Source organism: Bos javanicus, chromosome 14 (assembly GCF_032452875.1).
Source record: "Bos javanicus breed banteng chromosome 14, ARS-OSU_banteng_1.0, whole genome shotgun sequence".
NCBI lineage: Eukaryota > Metazoa > Chordata > Mammalia > Artiodactyla > Bovidae > Bos > Bos javanicus.
The window spans coordinates 70,034,185-70,057,615 of NC_083881.1; the positions used below are offsets into that span (position 1 = coordinate 70,034,185).

Genomic DNA, 23,431 nt, shown 5'->3' on the forward strand with positions numbered 1-23,431 from the left:
AATTCTTGTTTTAAAATTTCAAGAAATCTGGGTTTTTAGACTTAACAGAGCAGCATCTATTGTAGTAGAACTGTTTTTTGTTCCATGTCTAGCTGGAATTCTTTGACAGATATAGAAGATTAAAATATAGCTGTGTTATGAGTTCATATATCTGTTTGGTCATGAATTGGTAACATTTCTCTGTAACTTTGAAAATCTTTTGAGATAAAATGTGACTCATGTTAATAGGGCTGCTGCTGCTAAGTCGCTTCAGTCGTGTCCGACTCTGTGCGACCCCATAGACGGCAGCCCAACAGGCTCCCCCACCCCTGGGATTCTCCAGACAAGAACACTGGAGTGGGGTGCCATTGCAGTATCTCTTTTATCGTAGAACTCAATTAAAAATAAAGGATTTAAATGTTAGCAATTTAAAAAATATTGAATCAATTTATGTTCGATATGTTAGGTCTCATATTCTATAGGCAATTGTTGGTTGCTTAAATGAAGGTCTTTCATTTTTAAAATATCTTTTAAAATCTTTTCTCCATAATTTCTGATAAAATTTCCACAACTGAAATAATATATATTTTTACCATCTCTTTGTCTAAAAATGGTTTTCTTTTTTTGTGAGTGCAAGAAACCATTTTATAGCTGACCAAAGTTGCCAGATCAGACCTTGCTACATATTATTTAAAAATATTTCTGGATATTTAATTTTGATTTGAGGTGACTAAACTTCCTCAGTTTTTGTTTGTTGAGAGGAAATTGCTTGTCAGGTTTATTATGTTTATGTTGACACTGTCTCTTAGTATTGTTTAGTTTACTTTCTTTAAGCTTTTAAAATGTATTGGGCAACTTATTCCTGTTCTGCTTAGTAAATTGCATTTGGTATTCAAAGTGAACTAGGTAATATGCTTTAGTTCTGTCTTTTTTTCTGTATTGTTTCAATAAGAGTACTAGCTTCTGCACCTGCATTTAACTCTGCATCAGTAGGGACCAGGTGGGGGCGACACGGGCTGGGATCCACTGCCCATAGTACCTTCTTCCTCTTAAAACAGGAGTTTGGGATTGACGTGTACACACTGTTATATTTAAAACAGACAACCAACGAGGATCTCCTGTTTAGCACAGGGAGTGCTGCTCAATATTCCTTAATAACCCAAATGGGAAAAGAATCTGAAAAAGAATAGATACATGTGTATGTGAAGTGGAATCACTTTGCTGTACACCTGAAACTAACACAGCATTATAAATCAGCTATGCTTCAGTTAAAGAAACAAAACAGAGGAGGGGATTGCATCTGTAGGGGAGATGCTCTTGAGTCCCAGACCTTATCTGTGTTTAAGGCTCAACTAGAGAAGGCAATAGCACCCCACTCCAGTACTCTTGCCTGGAAAATCCCATGGACGGAGGAGCCTGGTAGGCTGCAGTCCATGGGGTCGCTAAGAGTTGGGCACGACTGAGCGACTTCACTTTCACTTTCATGCATTGGAGAAGGAAATGGCAACCCACTCCAGTGTTCTTGTCTGGAGAATCCCAGGGACGGGGAGCCTGGTGGGCTGCCGTCTATGGGGTCGCACAGAGTCGGACACGACTGAAGTGACTTAGCAGCAGCAGCAGCAGTGCACGTTTTTACATTAAAAATTTTGCTAATTTTTTTTTAGCTAGAAAATTAATTCTAATTAAGACAGAATAAGTAATTCACATTAATAATCAATTACAGTTTACACAGGGTGTCAATGTAATTTATGCTGTTTGCATAAAATATTCAAACAGATCAATTAAGTGTTATATCAGTGCATAGAAAAAATTCATTCAAGCAGAATCTCTGATTTAAGATTGACTACACTGGTGATCTGATTATGTGTAGTGTCAAGAAAAATTGTACTGACAAGTTAAAACAGGCAAGAAGACTGTACTCAAGACTGTTCCAGCAGGGGAGAGAGACTGAACTCAGATGCTACTACAACAGGGGTTTGTAGCTAATGGGCAGGGTAAGGCAGTCAGGTAAAAAATTACTGAGAAAAACTTGGTTAGGTATTAAAGGTGGGAGTGTCAACAGTTTGGTTAGGTTTCAAGGGTAAGGGGATTGTCTGTAAACTGGTTTAGTAGGATTCTTGCTAGTTGAGAAGAAGGCTTAGAGGAGCCTGATTAAAGTTTGGGGAAGGAGGGAGTTCTAATACTAGAAACAATAGAATCATTTATGACAAAAGGGTTAAGTAAAAATGTAATCCTATCCAAACAATGAAGTTGTGTTTAATGGAATAATATGCTGCTGCAGTTAAAAAATTATGTTTTTATCAGTTAAAAACTAGGGCTTCTCTTGTAGTTCAGCTGGTAAAGTATCTGCCTGCAATGCAAGAGGTGCCGGTTGGATTCCTGGGTCAGGAAGATCCCCTGGAGAAGAGATAGGCTACCCACTCCAGTATTCTTGGGCTTCCCTGGTGGCTCAGATGATGAAGAATCTGCCTGTAATACGGGAGACTTTGGTTCAGTCCCTGAGTTGGGAAGATCCCCTGGAGGAGGGCATGGCAACCCACTCCAGTATTCTTGGCTGGAGAATCCCCATGGACAGAGGAGCCTGGCAGGCTACAGTCCGTCGAGTTCCAAAGAGTTGGACATGACTGAAGCACAGCATGGCACAGTTAAAATTCAGTAAAATAAAAAAATTCAACCTCTTCATCCCATTGACCACATTTAAAATGCTCAGTAGATGGACTTCCCTGGTGGTCCAATGGTTAAGATTGTGCTTCCACTGCAGCAGCTGTGGGTTTGATCCTTAGTTGGGGAACCTAGCCCACGTGCCGCAGGGCCAAAAAAAAATTGCTCAATAGCTGCCTGTGGCTCATGGCTCCTGTAATTAGACAGTGGAGTTCTAGACCTTTTTGGAGTGTCATTACCTGTGTATTGACCTGCATTCTGTACCTAAATATATATTTTCTGTACCCACAGAAATATTTAGGTTTGGGTGTTTTTGATAAGCATAATGGAATTATATTGTATGTATTTTTGTTTTACTTGCTTTTTTTTTTTACTTGCCATTTATTTTGGAGCTTGTTTTGTGTCAATACATAGAAATCTGCCTGTTGCATTTTAGTGCTGCCCGGGGTTGACCATAGTATGGATATACTTTCGTGACTTTAACTTGTTCCCAACTGATTGCTCTTAGATTGCTCCCAGTACTATGCATCTACTTGTGTGAAGGCCTTGTGTGTTTGAGTATTTTTCCAGGTAGAGTCTGAGAAGTAAAATTACTGCAATTTTAAAAGTTTTTGCACATGTAAACTATGAATAGATACTCTCAGATTGCCATCACGAAAGCCATTTTACACTCCCGTGAACATTTCCTGAATAGTACTTTGTCCTGCACCTTCATCCGCTCTTGACATTTTCAGTCATTAAGAATTTTGCGAGTCTTATGAATGAAAATCATTTTTGGTATACATTTCCTTGATAGTGAGATTGAATGATTTTTCATGTTTTCATTAGCACTTCATTTCTTAACACAATGCTTGTATTTAAAGATAGTATATATCCTGTGTTCTTGCTTTCCTTTAAGTAACTGATCAGGTGGCTGGAGCAGGTCAGTTTTCAGTTTGCTTCTCTATGGACCAGAATCATTTACATGACTATTTTCTGCAGTCTTACTCAGCGATAAAACTGCTCAAAAACAGTGAAAGGCTAGAGACACTGAAGAATCAGATTACCCTCTAGAGCATGCCAGAAAACACCTATCATCCTACAGTGCACCCGGCAATCTTTCACTTTTTTTCCTGACAAATAACATGTTTAAAGCTTCTAGCACATTGTCTGGCTCAGAGTGAGAACTTAATAAATTTAATTCTCTTCCATGGAAAGAATGAAAAACAAAGTAATTGAAAATGTATGGCATTTCTGTAGAGCTGCAGTTCTTTGGATAGGGTCTGTATCTAGATTTCTAGATTTGGGCTTCCCTGACAGTTCAGTATTTACCTTTGTTTTCCTTGGGTCTTTCTCAGTGCTTGGGAACATTATTATAGGTAGGTGTTCAGTAATTGTTTGATTGAATGTAACTGTTTTGAAGTATGTTCTAATTCATTCTCCTGTCTGGAAAAACATGTGTATCACGAGAAAATAGGCTTGTTTGTTTACTTTGTTATTTATCATGTTTTCAGACAGAGATTAGGAAATATATCCTAAACACACAAATGGATAGCCTTGCAAATGACTAGACTGACTGTTCGCTTTCATAGTCCAAATTGTGTGAATATAGCTAAACAGAAATCCTCCTCAGTACTAAGAGCCAATGTGATTTTGTTGTGTGCACTCTCAAGGCGTTATTATGCAGTTCTCTCTGTGAATGGTGTTTTCTACACGTGGTAAAGCAGGCTAGCTTATTCAAAGTACGTTACAGCTGGAATAATCCATTGCTTTAAAAATAATTTTTGTCTGCTTTTTAGATTTAGTGTTCAAATATTTTTTCATAAGTAACTGGGGGAAAGAAATACACGGTGGCTACTGAAGCCTGTAAAATGAAGGAGAAGCTTAGCTTTACTGTGGAGTCTGAGCTGGGTGTAACCTAACTAGCTAGAGGATATGCAATTCCTGATTGACAGCAAGACCAGCATTAGGCAGATTTTGTAAGAGAGAGCAGCAGCTCAGAAACCGTGATAAGGGCTCTGTTAGGAAGCACTGCACTCACCACTCATATCTTTAGTTTTTTCATTTTTCTGCCTACTGGATTTGTAAACAAATAGCACAAAACAGTTCCTCTTTTGTTTTTATTAAAGTGATACTGCAATGCAGTTTCAGTCTATCAGCTAGGCAAACGTGTCGAAATTTGATATTCTCACTAAATTAGCCAGTTTTTAGCTGTGTTCCATGCTTATCTCTAGACCTTTGTGTATTAAATCCTGTCTCGAGCTGTTCTCTTTATAAGCAAGTGTGTTTTGCTTGTGCCTTCCTGTCTTCTTCAGTGAGAAGCTTTATGTAGGTCAGGCTTGGCTTAAGCAGATTTCCTGAACCTGCGTCAGCTTAAGCTGGAGGAATTTTAATAAACCCTCCCCTGTAGGCGTGGGCCTAAATGAGGCTAGCCTAGTTAAGCCTGATCTTTCTCTGTTTGTGAAAAGAGCTGAGCAGAGCTGAAAGCTGCATGGTGGTTTCAGAAACTGCCTACTTAATTAGAAAAGAACAATGGTAGGAAAAGCTAGATCTTCCAATTTTACCTTATCTGAAAAGCTTGATTTGTTAAAGCTTGTGAAGCCATATGTTAAAATTCTGGAAGAACACACTAACAAACATTCAGTGATAGTGGAAAAGAATAGATGTTGGGATATCATAGCAGTTAACTATAATGCAATTGGAGTAGACCGCCCTCCTCGAACAGCGCAGGGCCTACGCACTCTTTACAAAAGGCTCAAAGAATATGCCAAACAGGAGCTATTGCAGCAAAAAGAGACCCAGTCAGACTTTAAAAGCAATATTTCTGAGCCAACCAAGAAAGTTATGGAGATGATTCCCCAGATTTCCAGTTTTTGCCTGGTAAGAGACAGAAACCACATACAAAGGTAAGCTTTATTTTATTTTGTTGTGGAAAATTATGGCGCCTCCTATCTATTGGGCTCTGGCTTAGTTGTGATAGAGATATGCATAGTAAACATCCCCACTACGGGAGTAGTGAATAGATTCTTTGTTTTGCATTCTTAGACAAGAAAAGTGAGGCTATAAGGAATTTTTCTGCTGCATTTGATTTAAGCCACTGTTGATTGTCTTCCCTTCCCCCTTCCCTCCTTCTGTAGTTTCTAAAAAGTAAAGGTTAGGGAGGAATAAATGGGATGTAATTTGTGACATTACCTCATAAACTTTTGAAGCTTTAATATTAATTTATTTAATTAGCTTCTGAGAGGTACCTTTTTCTTATTTCACTTAAGATTACATTTCATTGGATTTTCAGTTTTGTATAAAGTTAGCAGTTTCAGGAGAAATGGGACTCTGGCTTTATTATGAATTTTCACTGTCTACAGTTACTGAATATTAATTGAGCTAAAAACCTGAAATGAACAATTAAGTAAACTTGTTAGTAGCACCATTGCATATGTATATGTTAAGACAGTTTAAATTATTTTTCTAATTTATACTCAAAAGAGACAGGGAAACACAGGAAAAGGTGTTAATACGTAATTAAGAATTCAGATTACGTAATAAAAGCTTTTGTTGCTTTTATGTATTAATGGTCTAGTTTCACTTTAAGCTCTCCCATAGTGTTTTGCAAGGGTATCAAAATATGAATTTTAATATGTCAGTAAGAGCAACTGGATTAGAAGCAGGTTTTTGGTTGAACTTTGTGCTCTACATAACCACTTGCCTGGAAATCTTAAAAGACTATTATCTTACTGCTAAATTCAGATTTTAACCCCCAGCAAAAGATAAAAATGGCAGCTTCATGCTTTTTCTGAATCATTTGGAATAATTTAAGCAAACCGTAAACTCCTTGCTAGTTGAGAAACCTTTCAAACTTAACTTTACAAAGTACTTTCCTGTTCGTGAAAGAGTCTTTATATAAGCAAAATGATTAATTACCTGTGAAATTCTTTTGAAGTTAGGGAGGAAATGGGAAAAACCTTCTTAGTCAAACATATTTGTTATTTTGATAATTTACTAGGATAGTATTTTTGAGCCCAACTTCTTACAATATACTTATTTCTAGTTGATAGCATAGTGAAAGATAACACCAGTGGGAATCCAAGACATGGATACACAGTACATTAATTCATGGGGTCACTGCTTAAACTGTTCACTGTGATGACAAATGATTAAATCCCAGTATGGTGAATGTCAAAACCCTTCACAGTGAGACTGCTTTATACTCATTCAATTTTTATACCTCTTTGAGCCATAAAGAACATTGGCTTTGCATTATAGGTATTAAACTACCTTTTGGCTGTAGGCTTTTATAATTTGAAAACTAAAACTAAATGTAGTTTTATTAAGTTGTGTATTCTAAAAATACAGTAATGTAAAAGAGAAATAATATAAAAGATACAAGTATCTGTTTACGTATATATGGTATATGTATACATACCTACACAGTCAGTCTTTTGGGACACCAACATTTCTCTGATAAAATGAGTTAATTGATTTACACATTTCTCTGCCTACTGTTGAAGCAGTTTTTCAGTTTTTAAAGGTAAGAGTATCAGAAATTTGCCACTTAAAACATTCGTGTCAGCATGTCTGCACTGCCACTTTCTCCATACTAGTATTTTCATTTAATATATTTATATATTTAATGTACTTATTTGACATCATCTTGACTCTTAATTATCTCGGAAGTTTATAATTACAGTATCTTAATTATGCTTCTATATAAATATGCCTGTTAATCTCATCAAACTCTCTATACTTAATAAGGAAAATGTTACTACATATTTTTTTTAATGTATTTCAAGATATGCAACTATTTCATAAGGCTGTTTCTGCAATTCACATTGATTTATGTCTTTATTTTTGCCTCTCTTTAATATCATTATATTTTGTGTTTTTATAACCAATCTGATCCTCAGAATTCATATTCATAAATTTTAAAAGTCCTTTTCTGTTTGATCATTTTTGTGACTTTCTCTAAGTCATTTTTAGACTTTGTTATGCCTTATTTGTGATGTTTTAAACTAAAATAGCATGGAATATAACAGATATAAGGCATATTTTAAATTTACATGGGAGTATATTATCTATGTTTAATTGTGAGTCTTACAGTCTATTATACATACTGATTTGGAAAAGTAATTATGTGGGTTTTTAAAATTTCATTTGTAGCTGTAGTTTTAACTTTTTCCCACTCGAGGGTTTAGAGATGTTAGTAAAAGTAAATCTTACTAATTTGAATTACATTTGTATTCCTTTTTTTGCTTTCAAAAATCATAAAATCACAAAGGCAAGATTATAATTTATATAATCTATTATACAAATAGATTTTTCATAACACATTAAATATCTTATTTCATTTGTACCTCTTAGACAAATATCTGATATTTCTGGCAATTTAATGCTATTAGTGACATATGGAGAGTTTGAATTCTTTTCCTTTTGTTCTACTTGAACTTGTTCCAGCATTTTAATCACCCGTGTGGAATGCATTCTTACCTGTATTACTTATTTATGATTTATAAAATGTTCTTTCAATAATATTAAGTGTAGCATTTCCATTAATGTTCCAATAATCTCTTTCACCTCTATAACTTTTGTTTTTAAGTTAGGCAGAGACATATTTTTAAAAAAACCTAAGAAACATGTATTCTTAATTCACAACTTAATATTATACATGAAATTATTTAAAAACCAACAGGATTTTAAGGAACATTGTGTTTTGTCATAACAAATATTGGTATATCAAAATTTTAATTACGCCAAAACTGTAGTTGCCTCTAATAGGAATGCATGTTTTATGGAAATTTCATGTAAATTTAATAAACTATCAATATATAGAGGCCATTAAAAATTGCATTAAAAACACCATTTCATTTATTCAGTCTTTCAGCATATGACGAGTACCTACTAGATTCCAAGTACTAGTATGATGCTGGGTACTGAGGATTCAGTGGTACATGTAAACCCTTGCTCTTGTACACTTCACCTGGCCACTGGTTAAAAGGCTTAAAGAGCACCTGAGTCGTGTGGTTCTGGATAGGTAAGGGGGAAACGCCACTGTATTTGAAATTGGAAAGTTAGGAGAACCCCCTGCTAGTGGAGCACACCCCAAATCATACACATTGATTTTCTGTGTGCGACAAATGCAGACATCAGTACCTCTCAGAGACTGCCTTGTGTTGTCCACTGGCCCTCCACTGTCCTCCTTCCAAAGTCATGGACCTCAGTGGGTTTTAGATTAATCAGTTCAGGAGAGCAGAAATAGGAGGTCTAGGACTACCATGTGGGGATAGTGAGGCCCAGAATGAGTTAAATGACTCTTTACAGCATTTAAGAACCTCAGGCTTACAGGGACAATTGATAGCTCTTTGAGAGTGTTAAAAATGCCACTTTTTTAAAATTTACCTCCATAGCCTTGTTTAGTATTTGTAATTTACTGTTCTTTCAAGAGCCCAATTTTAAAGTTAAGGATAGGGGAGAGCCATATATATATATAATGAATATATATATATATATAAAATAATTAAAATCCCAGCCTTAGTCACTTTATTATTCCAAGGATTAAAAAATATTTTTTGTTTCATAATTTGCTTTTTACCTTGATAATTTAGTGTATATTAAATATGAAATTATGTTTTAAAATGTTCTTGTCTTCATTTGATTTACATTTTATAATGGTTTTTTATGTGCTGTAGTGCAAACTTGGATGAGGAAGCACAGGCTGGTACCAGTTCACTACAGGTAATGTTGGACCGCCATCCAGTTGCTATTACAGTGGAGGTGAAGCAAGAAGAAGACATTAAGCCCCCCCCTCCACTGGTTTTAAATTCTCAACAGAGTGATACTTTAGAGCAAAGAGAAGAACAGGAATTAGTGCATGTAATGGAAAGATCTTTGTCACCATCACTTTCCTCTGTTGATATGAGAATGACATCGTCTCCATCTTCTATTCCAAGGAGAGATGATTTTTTTCGGCATGAGAGTGGAGAAAATTTTAGGTCACAATTAGGGTATGATCCTCAGATTCTACAAATGCTGAAAGAGGAGCATCAAATAATTTTAGAAAATCAAAAAAGTTTTGGATTATATGTTCAGGAGAAGAGGGATGGATTGAAAAGAAGGCAGCAGCTAGAGGAAGAGCTGCTAAGAGCAAAAATTGAAGTTGAGAAGCTGAAAGCAATTCGACTACGGCATGATCTACCTGAATATAATAGTCTCTGAGATTTTTTTTCAATCTTGCAATTTGATTAATTTTGGCCTGGTTAGTTTCATTTGGGAATATCCTGAAGCAGAGTACATATTCTTAAAACATATTGTTAATCTCTGTTATGAAAAAGGCTTTTTTGACATGATTTTCTGATTATTTAATTTTCCTTTGAAATATAGTAAAACTGATGGCATGCTTATAAATTTTTTGTCTTCCTGGGCTTTACAAAAGATGTTTTATTTTGATTATTAACATATATAAATGCATATGTATATACATAAATATTCTTTCAAAGTTCTGAATCTTCAACGTTTTTAATTAACACTTTGAAAGCTGTATGTAGTTCAAGATGTTTATTAATAAGTTAGTCTAATTTAGAAGCAATACTAGCTTCATAGAAGCTTGTCTATATGACACTGATTTTTATGCTTTCATTCTCTGAAGGAATAAGTTCTAGAATTTTAGGGACTAAAATGTTAGGGACTAGAATTTTAGAGACTAAAATAGAAGGTATTTGGAGAACACTTTTCCCATCTCAATTTAAGGGTAATAAAACTGAGGGCAAGGGAAAACTCAGTGATTTACTTGGTTTAGCAAAGCTCTTTATGGCATAGCAAGGACCAGCACTCGGTTTTTGTTTCTCTGTAATTTCCTCCCCCTACGGTTTCATAGAAGAAAAAATCCGCTAAAGTATCCTACATGGTAAAAAATTAGAAACATTTATTTCATTAAAATTGTCTTTAAAAATTGGTGGATTGTGAAATCAGGGGGATTGTGTCAATTACTCCCATCCTCCTTTTTTTGTTGTTCTGCAAAATAAGATATACTGGAGCTGTTATATATTGAGGTGGCCAAAAAAGTTAGTTTGATTAGTGAATACGTTGTACAGTAAATGTGTCTTTTATTTTTACTTAAAACCGAAATAACTTTTTGGCCAATCCATTATGTTGACTCTGAGATTTAATATGTTGATTCATTTTGAATGTCTTAGTCTGAAAAAGATTTCTTTCACAGTAAAATCACAGTAAACTTTAATGAACAAAATTAAAATTTTACTTAAAATAAAAATAGCAAAACATTATATGTGTATAACTTATGATATCTGTAGTCTTATGTTTCTGTAAATATTACTGTTTTAGTATTTGTGGAAATAAATAAAACCTTGATTCTTAAAACACACATACACATTTTGTTAAATCTTTAATATGTGTACTACTTAAGGATTTCTATTTTGGCTAGGGGTTTGTTGAAGGCTATTTTAAGCTAAGCTTTAAAATGGGGTAGGTTGGATTTCAACACTTTTGGGGGAAAAGGCTGTTTATGTCAGAGTGAGCAGCATGAAGAAAGGCATAGAAGAAGAGAAAAAGTGGGTCAAAGTGTATAAGCCCAAATACAGTGCTAAGCCAGGTGATTTTTAAGTGATTTTAAGTGAACACAGAGCCAGTTAGGGCTGTGATAGTCTGGATGAGGACATATACCTTGACTAATTGGGGTTAGCTACTCTTCAGCTCTAGCAGAATTTTTATATGCAGAAATAAGCAAGAAATCTGCATTTTTATGAGAAATTTTTATATTTAAGATATTTACAAATAATTTAAATGTTTAAAATAATAAATACATAAAACATGTGAGTGGGCCTCATTCAGCCATTGGGTTTCTGGCTCCTGGCCTTTGGTGTAGACCAGTGGTTCACCAAGAGTGCATCTTGACCAGCAGCATCAGTATCACTTAAAAACTTGAGAGAAATGTAAATCCGTTCCTTTTGGATCAGTGACTCGAAGGGGAGAGTCCAGCAGTTTGTTTTAATAAGCTCTCTAGAGATTTCTGATGCAAGCTATAAAGCCATTCAAAGAACCGCTGAAACAGAGTATTTTGAAACCTAACATGATGCATAAATCATTAGAATTTCAAAAATTTGTGTTGAAGAGTGGGTGAAGGTAAACTGAGGGATATCATTTTGGAAGTTGGAAACTGGTGCTAGATTACGGATTACATTAAAAGCTGTTTTAAGGAATCAAATGTGATTGTATAATGGGAAACCTTGTAAGGCTTTTGACTAGGGGCATATGCCTTAAGCTCTGTCTTAATGTCATAATAACAGCATTTCAGAGTGGGCATTGTAGTGAGGAGATGAAATCCAAAATTTAGGTTATGGCTACAGGAATAGAAAGTAAATAAAATAGACCCTTATGGTACTGTTTGAGCCTGTTGACTGCTTAATTTCATTGGCGTTTTATATCTGCTATTAGAGTTAAATATTACAAAAATGTCTTGAATGTATAATGTGATATATCCTTTTGACAATTTCATCTTCTTTAATCTGCTCTCTGACTTTTCTTTCAGTCCAAAGACTTTAAAATTCTTATTCGAGGTAATGTTTTTACAGTATAATTCTCATAAGTCTTTACAGTAGTAAGCTTTAACTTTTTTAAATTATTGAAAGCAAGTTACCATACAAAATGTAATAATTCATATTATAATCTTAGCATGGTACTACTCAGAATTGTTAATGAATGTTCAATTAGAATGCTAACTTTGTACAGCTAAATCAGAGTTTTCCAAATTGTTCTGTGGAATAGTCATTCTATGAAATGTCTTTATTAGCAAAGTAACATGTTCAAAAAAAGTACAATATACATTTTTTTTGGTGATTAGATTCTAAAATAAGTGTGGAAGGTAAAAACATAGACTATACAAAATTGTCCTTGAATATTTTTTTTGCTGCCGAGAAAACGTAGTCTGCTTCAGTAAGATTTTTCACCAGCAGTGTTCAAGATTGTTGTTTCATTGCTGATATCATGTGACAAATGTGTTAACGTTTAGGGCTGAATAGAATAGAAAACCTTAGTTTTACGTATTTTTAAACACCAGCATTCCACTCATTGCAGTGGAGTTCACTGCAGCAGTTTTTCTGAATCACTGTTGTTTTATTTTAATCTGCAAAACTTAAAGTGAATGTGATTCTGCTTCATTTTTATTGCTCCACCTCCTCACCCCAGCAACTATAGTTAGCATAGGATAGTTTTTTGAAAAATTCTGTGTGAAAAAGACTTGTTTAACTACTGAACTGGTTTTGGAGGCTGCTTATTGTTATCTTGCAGAATATCTTAGGGAAATTCTGAGCTAAAGCTTTTTTCTTTTCCTTTCTGTATTGAGAATTTTTTGAGTTTTTGGCTACTTACCAACTTAACATTCACAGTTTTTGCTGAGGACAAGTTTCACTAAGGGGCATATGTAAGGGCAAATTCTATTAGTGCAAATAGAATAGAACTGAAGCCCCCTGACATCTTACATACTATAGAGAACTGTTTGGGGCCATGAGCTTTACTTATGAAATGTAATGCTGGGAAAACATAGAAAAGAGTGATTTTATTTTTTAAATGTAGACTTGGTTCTGTATAAATACATTAAATTTGAAAAATATACTAAGTCATAAGACTATTTCATCCAATATATTAGTAATTTAGATAGTGCATATGTTATTCTTGTCATCTTGTCTTTTCTTACTCATTTGAACTCAAATGGGTATGTTGGTGTTTTTTTTTTAACAACTTATGACTTTATAAAACTAGGTATGATTTATAATAGCACCCTGAAAAAGTTTATGAAGTTCTTTCATTTCTAACAAATGCCAGATTTCTTAAAATACTCAAATATATTTCTCTTTTGTGTAATGAGACATCAACTTGGTGCAATTTAATTTTGAAAGATTGATTCTACCTTGTTGCATCATTACTTACATGAAAATGTTTAAAATATGAATTATTTTTCATGTGCCTTCTTTTAGAATAATGTCAAGTTTTAACTGAGTGTGGTAAATTGTAATTAAAATATACTATAGATGATAGTGGTTAAATGGTTTGTTAACACATGTTCTTTTAAATACATGGTAACACATTATATTGACTTGTGTACTCTTTTTGTGTGCCATAAGTCAAAGAGTTCAGTACTACACAGGTAAAATTTTTTGATGAGACATAATTGAAATACTGACATTTTTTTAGGTGATTGTGCCAGTGGTTGGTGGTGGTTTAGTTGCTAAGTCATGTCCGACTCCTGTGACCCCGTGGAGAGAGGAGCCTGGCAGGATACAGTGCATGGGATTCTCCAGACTGGAGTGGGTTGTCATTTCCTTCTCCAGGGAATCTTCCCAACCCAGGCATTGAACCTGGGTCTCCTGAATTGTTGGTACATTCTTTACCAACTGAGCTACAAGGGAAGCCCTTGTGCCAGTATAGTTGCCAAATATACCATGTCTAAATTTCATAGTATATTTATTTTTTTCAATTGTTAAGATTCACAGATTTTCAAAATCAATTGAACATTTGATGGTGACTTTGATTGTAAATAGTAAAAGTAATTAGATGAAATATGGTTGTAATACTTAACAAAGAGAAAAGAGCAAATTTTAAAAATATGCAACCTAATTAAACATTAATAGTCATACAGATCTTTGTATATGATTTTGAGAAATTGGTCCCATATTTTTTATATATCTTCTATAAGTTGTTTTCACTAAAAATAGCAGCTATGATGTGAACTTATATTATTTATCTTTAGTTTTCAGTTCCTTTGTAAATAGTGGAAAGCAAAGTTAATAAATAGATAAATAAAAATGTCACCCAAATTAGCCCACACTTAACTAACATGGATATATCATTAGACTTGCACTTATCACATAGTTATCCATCTATATCCATCCATAAATTCTTTTTTTTTTCTTTTAAGGAAAACTTATTTTAAAACAAGTTGCAGAATTAAAATACTTTACCCATAAGCACTTCAGCATGAGGATTATGAACTGGAGTTCAATATTTATTTGTGTGTGTATGATGTTTTTAAGTAAGATTTGCAAACAGTGAAATCTTAAATACACCATTTGATGAGTTTTGACAAATTACACCTCTGTAGCTTAAACCCACTTTAAGATTTAAAAGGTTATCACCCTATTCTTTGCCAAGATCAAGTGTAAAAAGTTATCACCCTAGAATGTGCTCTCCTGCCCCTTCCTAACCAATCCACTGGCACCTCAGGCAACCATTATTCTAATTTTTAAAAAAACATAGATAAATTTTTCTTGTTCTAGAACTTAATATTACTGAGGTCAAACAGTGTGAACTCTTTGTTTCTGTTTTCTTTCATCCATCTTAATGTTTTTAATATTCATCATCCTTTTATCAGTAGTTCATTGCTTTTTTTTTGTTGCTGTGTAATATTCCATTTTATAAATACACCACAGTTTGTTTATCCTTTATCTTTTTTAAAAAATTCTTTTTATTTATCTAGTGAATTTATTTGGCTGTACCAGGTCTTAGTTGAGGCATATGGGATCTTAGTTCCCTGACCAGGGATCGAACCCAGGCCCCCTGCATTGGGAGCATGGAGTCTTAGCCACTGGATCACCAGGAGAGTCCCCATCCATTATCTTTTGATGGACTTCTGGCCTTTTCCCAGATTTTGGTTGTTCTGTATATTCTCATATAAGTGTGTCATGAACTTAATGCTGGCTTAGGGAAGATATATGTTTAACTTTTTAAGAAACTGCCAGACCTTTTCTCAAAGTGATTGTACCATTTTACACTTCCATCAACAGTGTATGGATTATTTTTTAAAATAAAGTTTGCATGTTTATTGATTGGAATGTCAGAATTGAAATTGATGAATAAATTTTTTATATTTAAATGAATTAAAAATGTTGGGCAGATAGTTTAAATATCTGGGAATATTGTAGTTTGTTGATTTTTTTTTTTCTGTTTTAGCACTAATTGCATATATGCTTTGTCATAAAGAATTGAGAAATATGATGAAATGTATAGTTCCTGCCATCCTCAAAGTATCATTCTGAAATGATCTTTAATGCAAAGAAGTATCTTTTAGGTTTATTTTATACATAATGATACTTGCAGTTAGTTGACATGCAGTCTGTTTTGTTAGGTAAAGAAAACTATGGATGTTTACCAGTTTGAAGAATTTGTGTATTCATGTTTGCATATTTTTTAGTGTAATAAAAACCGTATCTTTCAAATCTCACATTTATATTGCAGTTATATGTTAATGCATGTTAAAAGTTCTGATAGCTTTTGGTAATTTTGAAACTCAAAAAATATGGTTTGTAAGAGTATTTATATTTTTTGTTGAATTTGATGATATGAGACATTTTAAATTCCATTTACTCCATTAAAAACAATGTATATATTTAAAATTATTAAAAGAATATTAAAGGTTTGGGTTTATGGAATGTGTAATTAAGTCACGTAATCTTTGAGTTACTATGCTTAGGACTCATCCATTAAGATGATAATATCCACTATTAATATTTAAATGACCATGTCTCTGCCTTCCTCTTTTGTCAAAGCATGGTTTTAAGCATTCTTACCCTGTGAATTACCTTGTGAGTCTTGCTCTACACATTCAAGCCTCTGGCTTATGAAGACTATTTTTGGCATTGATTTGGAAAGCACATTACAGGGTCAAGGGAGAAGTAGATCAGAACCAAGTTTAGAAATAAAAATGAATAGCATGCATGCTCAGTTGCTTTAGCCGTGTCTGACTCTTTTCCAGTCCTGTGGGCTATGGGCATTCAGACTCCTCTGTCCACGAAATTCTCCAGGCAAGAATATTGGACTGTGTTGCCATGCCTTCCTCCAGGAGATCTTCCTGACCTGGGGATCAAACCTATGTCTCCTTCATCTCCTGCATCGCAAGTGAATTCTTTACCCACTGAACCACCTGGGAAGCCTGGGAAAAATTATAGGTTAGAGCGGAATTGTTAGTGGTGGTTAGTCTGGAATGTAGCAAATTAGTCATTATTTTATATGTTACAAGTAGTCTAGATAAAGGAAGTTATGCTCCTAATATGTTTAATTCCTAATACCTTCATTCTGCTTTTTTGCAGTCATTCTCCTTTGCCTGCTCTACGTGTTAGTCCTTCTCAGTTGTGTCTGACTCTTTGCAACCCCGTGGACTGTAGCCCACCAGGCTGCTCTGTCCATGGGATTCACCAGGCAAGAGTACTGGAGCAGGTAGCCAGTCCTTTCTCCTGCCCTATGCCTCCATTTAAAATGGGACTAAATGGGAAAGGGACAAGTGCACGATGACGATGATGGTCATCAGCATTTGGAGAGCGCTTACTGCATGGCAAAGACTGTTCTAAGCATTTTACATGTATTAGCTCGTCTAATGCAACAACTCTGTGATGTAGGTATTAGTATTGCATTCATTTGACAATTTATAAGCACAGGGGTGAGTAACTTGTGCAGGGTCATGTTGCTAGCTAGGGCAGACTCAGGCTTCAAGTGCAACCAGTCTGGCTCCAGAGTTTATGCTTTTATTCCTTCTCCTTTCTTTCCTGCAAAAGAAAGGCTGTATCTAAATCTGAGACTCTTATGTTATTTCAGTTAGTATAAGGAATTCTGAATTCTTAGAATTTAACTACTGTCTTTTGTTCTAGTTAGTTTTTTTTTTTTTTTTTTTTTTGCAGGGGCAGGTTTGGACATAACAGGCAGCTCTCCTGGGAATACAACAGGATATTTGACTCTTAAGATATCTTTCCCAGCCATTTTCGATGAAGACAGGCTTTTTGTCCCTTCTTTAACAGCAATCCTGAGGAATTGCATTTTTCTCTTAACCAAGTGAAAATCAAGAACAAATTTGAAAAATACAGAAAGCTGCTGTCAGTCTTCCATTCAGTGCACAGTGACTGCTACTAGTAGAAATAGTGTATAAAGAAACTAAAATTGTCTAAACTTGCACATCGCAACATTTTTTAGAATTCAAAAACTGATCAAAGCATCCCATCTTTTTCATTAATGCTAAAACCCTCAAAACTTTATCTGGAAAAATTAAAACAACAAAAATAACTCAGGACAACTAACTTATCTAAAAACTGGTATCTTTTTGACTAAAAACTAATGGAGTAATACAGTCTTCATAATATTTTAGCAAAATTTGATTTAGCAAAACTATTTGGTAGAAATTATGATTATGAAAGAATTTATGTTGGCAAAAATTAAAATACATAAAGAAGTGATAAATCTTTCTTATAACATTTACTTGGAAAATAATCCTGAATGTATACGGTGTACAGCTATGCAGCTGAGTTCAAAGTTAATTTCTAAGGCTACTTTCTCATGAAAATTAGTGTTAAGGTAATTCTATTTTAATATCTTTATAAACATGAAGTAAAAATGTGCCTAGAATAATAATGGCAGTTTTGAAAACTCCCTGTTGTTACAGGAATATGGTGATGACCAAGATCCAAAGAGGCCCTCCTCTCAACACTTTACAGTTTTGTGGGAAAGGCTGACATTAAATAATTTGTCACATAATTGCTGAGTTAATGCTGAGATAACACAACTTGATGTAGTTTTGCAGTCAGGGAAATTTAAACTGTAAGGAAGGGTGACTAGAAATTAATTTAGATAAGCATGTTGAAGGAAGAGAAGTAGAAGGAACTTTGGCTGGAAGTAATGTTTTCTTCAAGACCTTTAAGCCAAGTAGATGATTAGATTCACATTTAAAAACTCATGTGTGTAAGCTCAGTCACTCAAACTTGTGAGACTCCTCAGTCCATGAAATTTTCCAGGCAAGAATCTTGGAGTTGCCATTTCCCTCTCCAGGGGATCTTCTCAACCCAGGGATTGAACACGTGTCTCCTGCATTGGCAGGCAGATTCTTTACTACTGCACTACTTTGGAAGCCCACATTTAAAAATAAATACAGTACATATGGAAAATGGCTTTGGGTGTAGGGGTGGCAAGAGAAGACTTCAGTAGAACTGTTGAGAAGACCCTGCAATATTTCCGTAGTCCAGAGATGATTATTTGGAAAGAGTAAGGACAGTGCAGAAGGCGAATAGTACACAGCTTTGAGAACCATGAAGAGGGTAGAATCGTGTGGATTTTGTGGTTGATTGGCTCAGGAACTGAGAAAATGAATGCCCTGGATGATTACCAGTTTCTTGGCTTCTTTCACTGAGAAATGGAAAAACTGAAAGAGGAGCAATTTTTGAAGAGAAGATAAGTGGACCTGGTGAGTTTGTGACATTTATGAGACATGTAGACCCAACTGCATGTACTGGTATATATACAAATCTAGAGTTATGATCTGGGCTAGAGGAAAACATATAACTTAGTAAAGTAATGGTATTGAAGCCTTGGGAGCTAATTTAAGGAGATTTGGTACATAGTGAGGGGAGGCAGGCTTAGAACTCAGGGCTGAAGAACTGCAGTAAACAAAGGTTAGACAGGGAGTAAGAACTGGCAAAGATGATTAAGAAATAGCAATCAAGGAAGAGGAAAATTTGAAGTGTGTTAGAAGCTATAAAAATAGAATTCAGTATTTCAGGAAGAAATGGTCACTATTATCCAATACTTTCAGGAACTTTGGTCAGGACTAAAAAGTAAAGAGCTCCTTTTTTGTGTGTGGTTTCTTTTTTTTTTTTTTTTAATATAAATTTATTTATTTTAATTGGAGGCTAATTACTTTACAATATTGTAGTGGTTTGGCCATACATTGACATGGATCCGCCACAGGTGTACATGTGTTCCCCATCCTGAACGCCCCTCCCACCTTCCTCCCCATCCTATCCCTCTGGGTCATCCCAGTGCACCAGCCCCGAGCACCCTGTCTCATGCATCGAACCTGGACTTAGTGGCCTTTAACACAGCAACTTTGGGGCAGGCCCGACTGGAAGCCAAGTTGGTGAAGTTGAGAAGTTGCGAATTTGAAGAAACCGAGGGAGTAAGTGGTTATTCAGATGATTATAGTGGAAACAGTGGGGACAGGCAACTCTTTCAGGCAATGTAAGTTCCCTTTTTATGCATGTGTTTTAGTTTATCCCTGAACATACACATCACAGAATAACTTTATTTTTCCATGCTATGGCCTTTTCCTGTGATTTACTGTGGGGAAAGGATTTTAGTAGGGGGAAGTCAGTGATCTTTTTAAGAGATCTTTCTTACCCCTAAAATAACGCACTGGTTCTCCCTCCAATCCCATAGTTTCTCATTAAAAAAGGAATCAGCCTTTTGACCTGTTAATAAAACATAATCATTTATTGAGTTACAGTATAATGTTAAATAATTTCTAGTGAGTGGGCTTATGTCAACCTGGCGCATTTTAATCTGTTAAATTCTATGTGTTGCCAAAACATATGGTTTTCTTTTTTTTTTTAGGGGGGACGGATAGAGAAGAGTGTTTAAATAATCTGTGCCTATTTAAAATTTCACAAATTATTTGAAATTTTATTATAATAAAAGGTGTAGTGAATTCCTTATATTAAAGAGGATATAGGTGGATTCTTGATTCTTCTAGCACATTCAACACTTATTAAGTATTCGCCTTTTACATATTAAAATACAATAGTATTTTATTTAAATTTTAAAAATTTTTAGTTTTTTTATTCATTTAATTTTGGTTGCACTGGGTCTTCATTGCTGTGCACAGGCGTTCTCTAGTTGTGGCGAGCAGGGGCTACTCTTGCCCTGTGAGGCTTCTCACTGCGGTGGCTTCTTCTGTTGCCAGTGCAGGCTGTAGGCATGTGGACCTCAGTAGTTGCAGCGCGCTGGCTCTAGAGCTTGAATTCAGTAGTGGTGGCACAGGGGCTTTGTTGCTTCACGGCATGTGGAATCTTCCTGGACCAGGAATCAAACCCTTGTCCCTAGCTTTGGCAGGTGGATTCTTATCTGCTGCGTCACCAGGAAAGTCCTTTACTTTAATTTTGACATAATTTCTTACTAATTCAAGTTCTCTTTAGTGCCCGTTTTCTACTTATAGATTTCACTGAAATTTTGCAATAAGAGTTCGAGTTTAGACTGCATTTTGGGCAATCTGTAAGTTGTTGGATGAATGAATGTTGAGGGTTTTCAGATCAGATTGAAAATTCAGTTTAAAAAGGTGAGGAACTTATTTTGCTGCTGCTGCTGCTAAGTCACTTCAGTCGTGTCCGACTCTGTGCGACCCCATAGACGGCAACCTACCAGGCTCCCCCGTCCCTGGGATTCTCCAGGCAAGAACACTGGAGTGGGTTGCCATTTCCTTCTCCAATGCATAAAAGTGAAAGTGAAGCCGCTCAGTCGTGTCCAACCCTCAGCAACACCATGGACTGCAGCCCACCAGGGTCCTCCATCCATGGGATTTTCCAGGCAAGAGTACTGGAGTGGGGTGCCATTGCCTTAGGTACATCCTTTATAATATGAAATTAGAGAAGTCAAGCAAAGAGGAAATGTAACTATATATAAAAAAGGTCTTACGACTAATAATAAAATTCAAATTACCATGTTAAATGCCATTTCTATCAAATTGGTAAAGATGAATGTTGACACAAAAATCTGTACATAAATGTTCATAGTAGCTTTGTTTGCGATAGTTAAGAGCTATTAATGGAAACACCTCAATAAATAATAAGGAACAAAATAATAAAAGAACAAAGTTGATATATAGACATCAACTTGGGGTAAATCTCAAAGACAATACTGAGTGGGAGAAACCAGCTTGAAGGGTGGTGTACTGTATGATTTTGATTTGTTTGAAACATTTTTGAAAAGACACAACTATATTGGTAGAAAAACAGATCAGTAACTGAATAGGGTAAGGGTGTGACCAAAAAAGAATAGCATGAGAGAGTCTTTTTTAAAAAAATAACTTTTATTTTTGGCTCTGCTGGGCCTTCATTGCTGTGCAGGCTTTCCTCTAGTGGAGAGCAGGGCTCCTCTCGCTGCCGTGAGCCAGCTTCTCTTGTGGGTCTTCTCTGGCTGTGGAGGATGGGCTCTAGGGCACGAGGACTCAGTAGTCACAGCTCCTAGGCTCTAAAGCACAGTCTCAACAGTTGTGCACAGGCTTACGTGCTTCGAGGCATGGGGAATCTTCCCAGATGAGGGATCAAACCCATGTCTTCTGCACTGGGAGGCAGAGTCTTTACCACTGAGCCAGCAGGGAAGTCCCATGAGGGAGTCCTTTGGAGTGATGGAACTACTCATCCTGACTGTGGTAGTGGGTAAATCAATTTATACCTGTGTTAACATTCATAAAACTGTACACCAAGATAAAGTGTCAATTTTACTGTATGATAATTGTAACATTAAAAAATACAGTTAAAAATTGGTAAAATGATAAATATAGTAGTGAAGTGGATCCTGTCTTTGTGGGAATATCATTGGTAATACATTATGCAGATGTTTTGGATCATGGAAAAAGCAAGAGAGTTCCAGAAAAACATCTGTTTCTGCTTTATTGACTATGCCAAAGCCTTTGACTGTGTGGATCACAATAAACTGTGGAAAATGCTTCAAGAGGTGGGAATACCAGATCACCTGACCTGCCTGTCGAGAAACCTATATGCAGGTGAGGAAGCAACAGAACTGGACATGGAACCACAGACTTATTCCAAATAGGAAAAGGAGTACGTCAAAGCTGTATATTGTCACCCTGCTTATTTAACTTCAATGCAGAGTACATCATGAGAAATGCTGGGCTGGAAGAAGCACAAGCTGGAATTGAGATTGCCAGGAGAAATATCAATAACCTCAGATATGCAGATGACAGCATCCCTATGGCAGAAAGTGAAGAGGAACTAAAAAGCCTCTTGATGAAAGTGGAAGAGGAGAGTGAAAAAGTTGACTTAAAGCTCAATCAGAAAACGAAGATCATGGCATCTGGTCCCATCACTTCATGGGAAATAGATAGGGAAACAGTGGAAACAGTGTCAGACTTTATTTTCTTGGGCTCTAAAATCACTGCAGATGGTGATTGCAGCCATGAAATTAAAAGATGCCTACTCCTTGGAAGGAAAGTTATGACCAACCTAGATAGCATATTCAAAAGCAGAGACATTGCCAACAAAGGTCTGTCTAGTCAAGGCTATGGTTTTTCCAGTGGTCATATATGGATGTGAAAGTTGGACTGTGAGGAAAGCTGAGTGCTGAAGAATTGATGCTTTTGAACTGTGGTGTTGGAGAAGACTCTTGAGAGTCCCTTGGACTACAAGGAGATCCAACCAGTCCATTCTAAAGGAGATCAGTCCTGGGTGTTCATTGGAAGGACTGATGCTGAAGCTGAAACTCCAGTACTTTGGCCACCTCATGTGAAGAGTTGACTCATTGGAAAAGACTCTGATGCTGAGAGGGGTTGGGGGCAGGAGGAAAAGGGGACGACAGGATGAGATGGCTGGATGGCATCACCGACTCGATGCACATGAGTTTGGGTGAACTCCAGGAGTTGGTGATGGACAGGGAGGCCTAGCGTGCTGCAATTCATGGGGTCGCAAAGAGTCGGACACGACTGAGGAACTGAACTGAACTGAACTGAAAGCATCATTTTACTGTTTAATGATACGAGAAATTTATTCAAAATAATATATGAAAAGAATACAGTAAAAAACTACACCATATTTTCTACATTAGAAGTGTATTTTCCCTCAAAGAAGTGTATAAAATTACTCTTTGTTCAAACACCCTTATTTGTGATAGGAAGGCCAGGAAACTAGAGCCACCGCCCTTCAGTCCTTTCTGTTCTTGACTGTTGTGTTTGGGATTACAGCAGCTAGAATCCTTTCAGGGGATTAAGTTGTTGGGCCAAGCATTCTGGACACAACTTCTTAGCTGCATGTCAATCGTTTTCTTA

At 35.8% G+C, this 23,431-nt stretch overlaps 2 protein-coding genes across 6 annotated transcripts in view; both read left to right on the forward strand.

Moving 5' to 3' along the window:
- Nucleotides 1-23,431, forward strand: part of RAD54B (RAD54 homolog B) — a 117,277-nt gene that overhangs the window by 41,827 nt on the left and 52,019 nt on the right. The window lies entirely within an intron of this gene.
- FSBP (fibrinogen silencer binding protein) lies at nt 1,652-15,841 on the forward strand. 2 transcript variants are annotated; one of them, XR_009740937.1, is made up of 3 exons: nt 1,652-5,525; nt 9,300-10,261; nt 10,292-15,841. XR_009740937.1 is itself a non-coding variant. In XM_061439356.1 (2 exons), exons 1-2 carry the CDS (start codon nt 5,152-5,154, stop codon nt 9,823-9,825), a joined length of 900 nt encoding a protein of 299 aa, XP_061295340.1. In that variant the 5' UTR covers nt 1,652-5,151; the 3' UTR covers nt 9,826-15,841. The 2 variants fall into 2 exon arrangements, 1 of the variants encoding a protein (XP_061295340.1); XM_061439356.1 differs by having other exon boundaries at nt 9,300-15,841.

Coding starts and splice junctions, on each gene's coding strand:
- FSBP (XM_061439356.1), top strand. CDS start 5,152: ATGGTAGGAAAAGCTAGATCTTCCAATTTTACCTTATCTGAAAAGCTT. Junction 5,526..9,299: donor GACAGAAACCACATACAAAG/GTAAGCTTTATT, acceptor TATGTGCTGTAG/TGCAAACTTGGATGAGGAAG.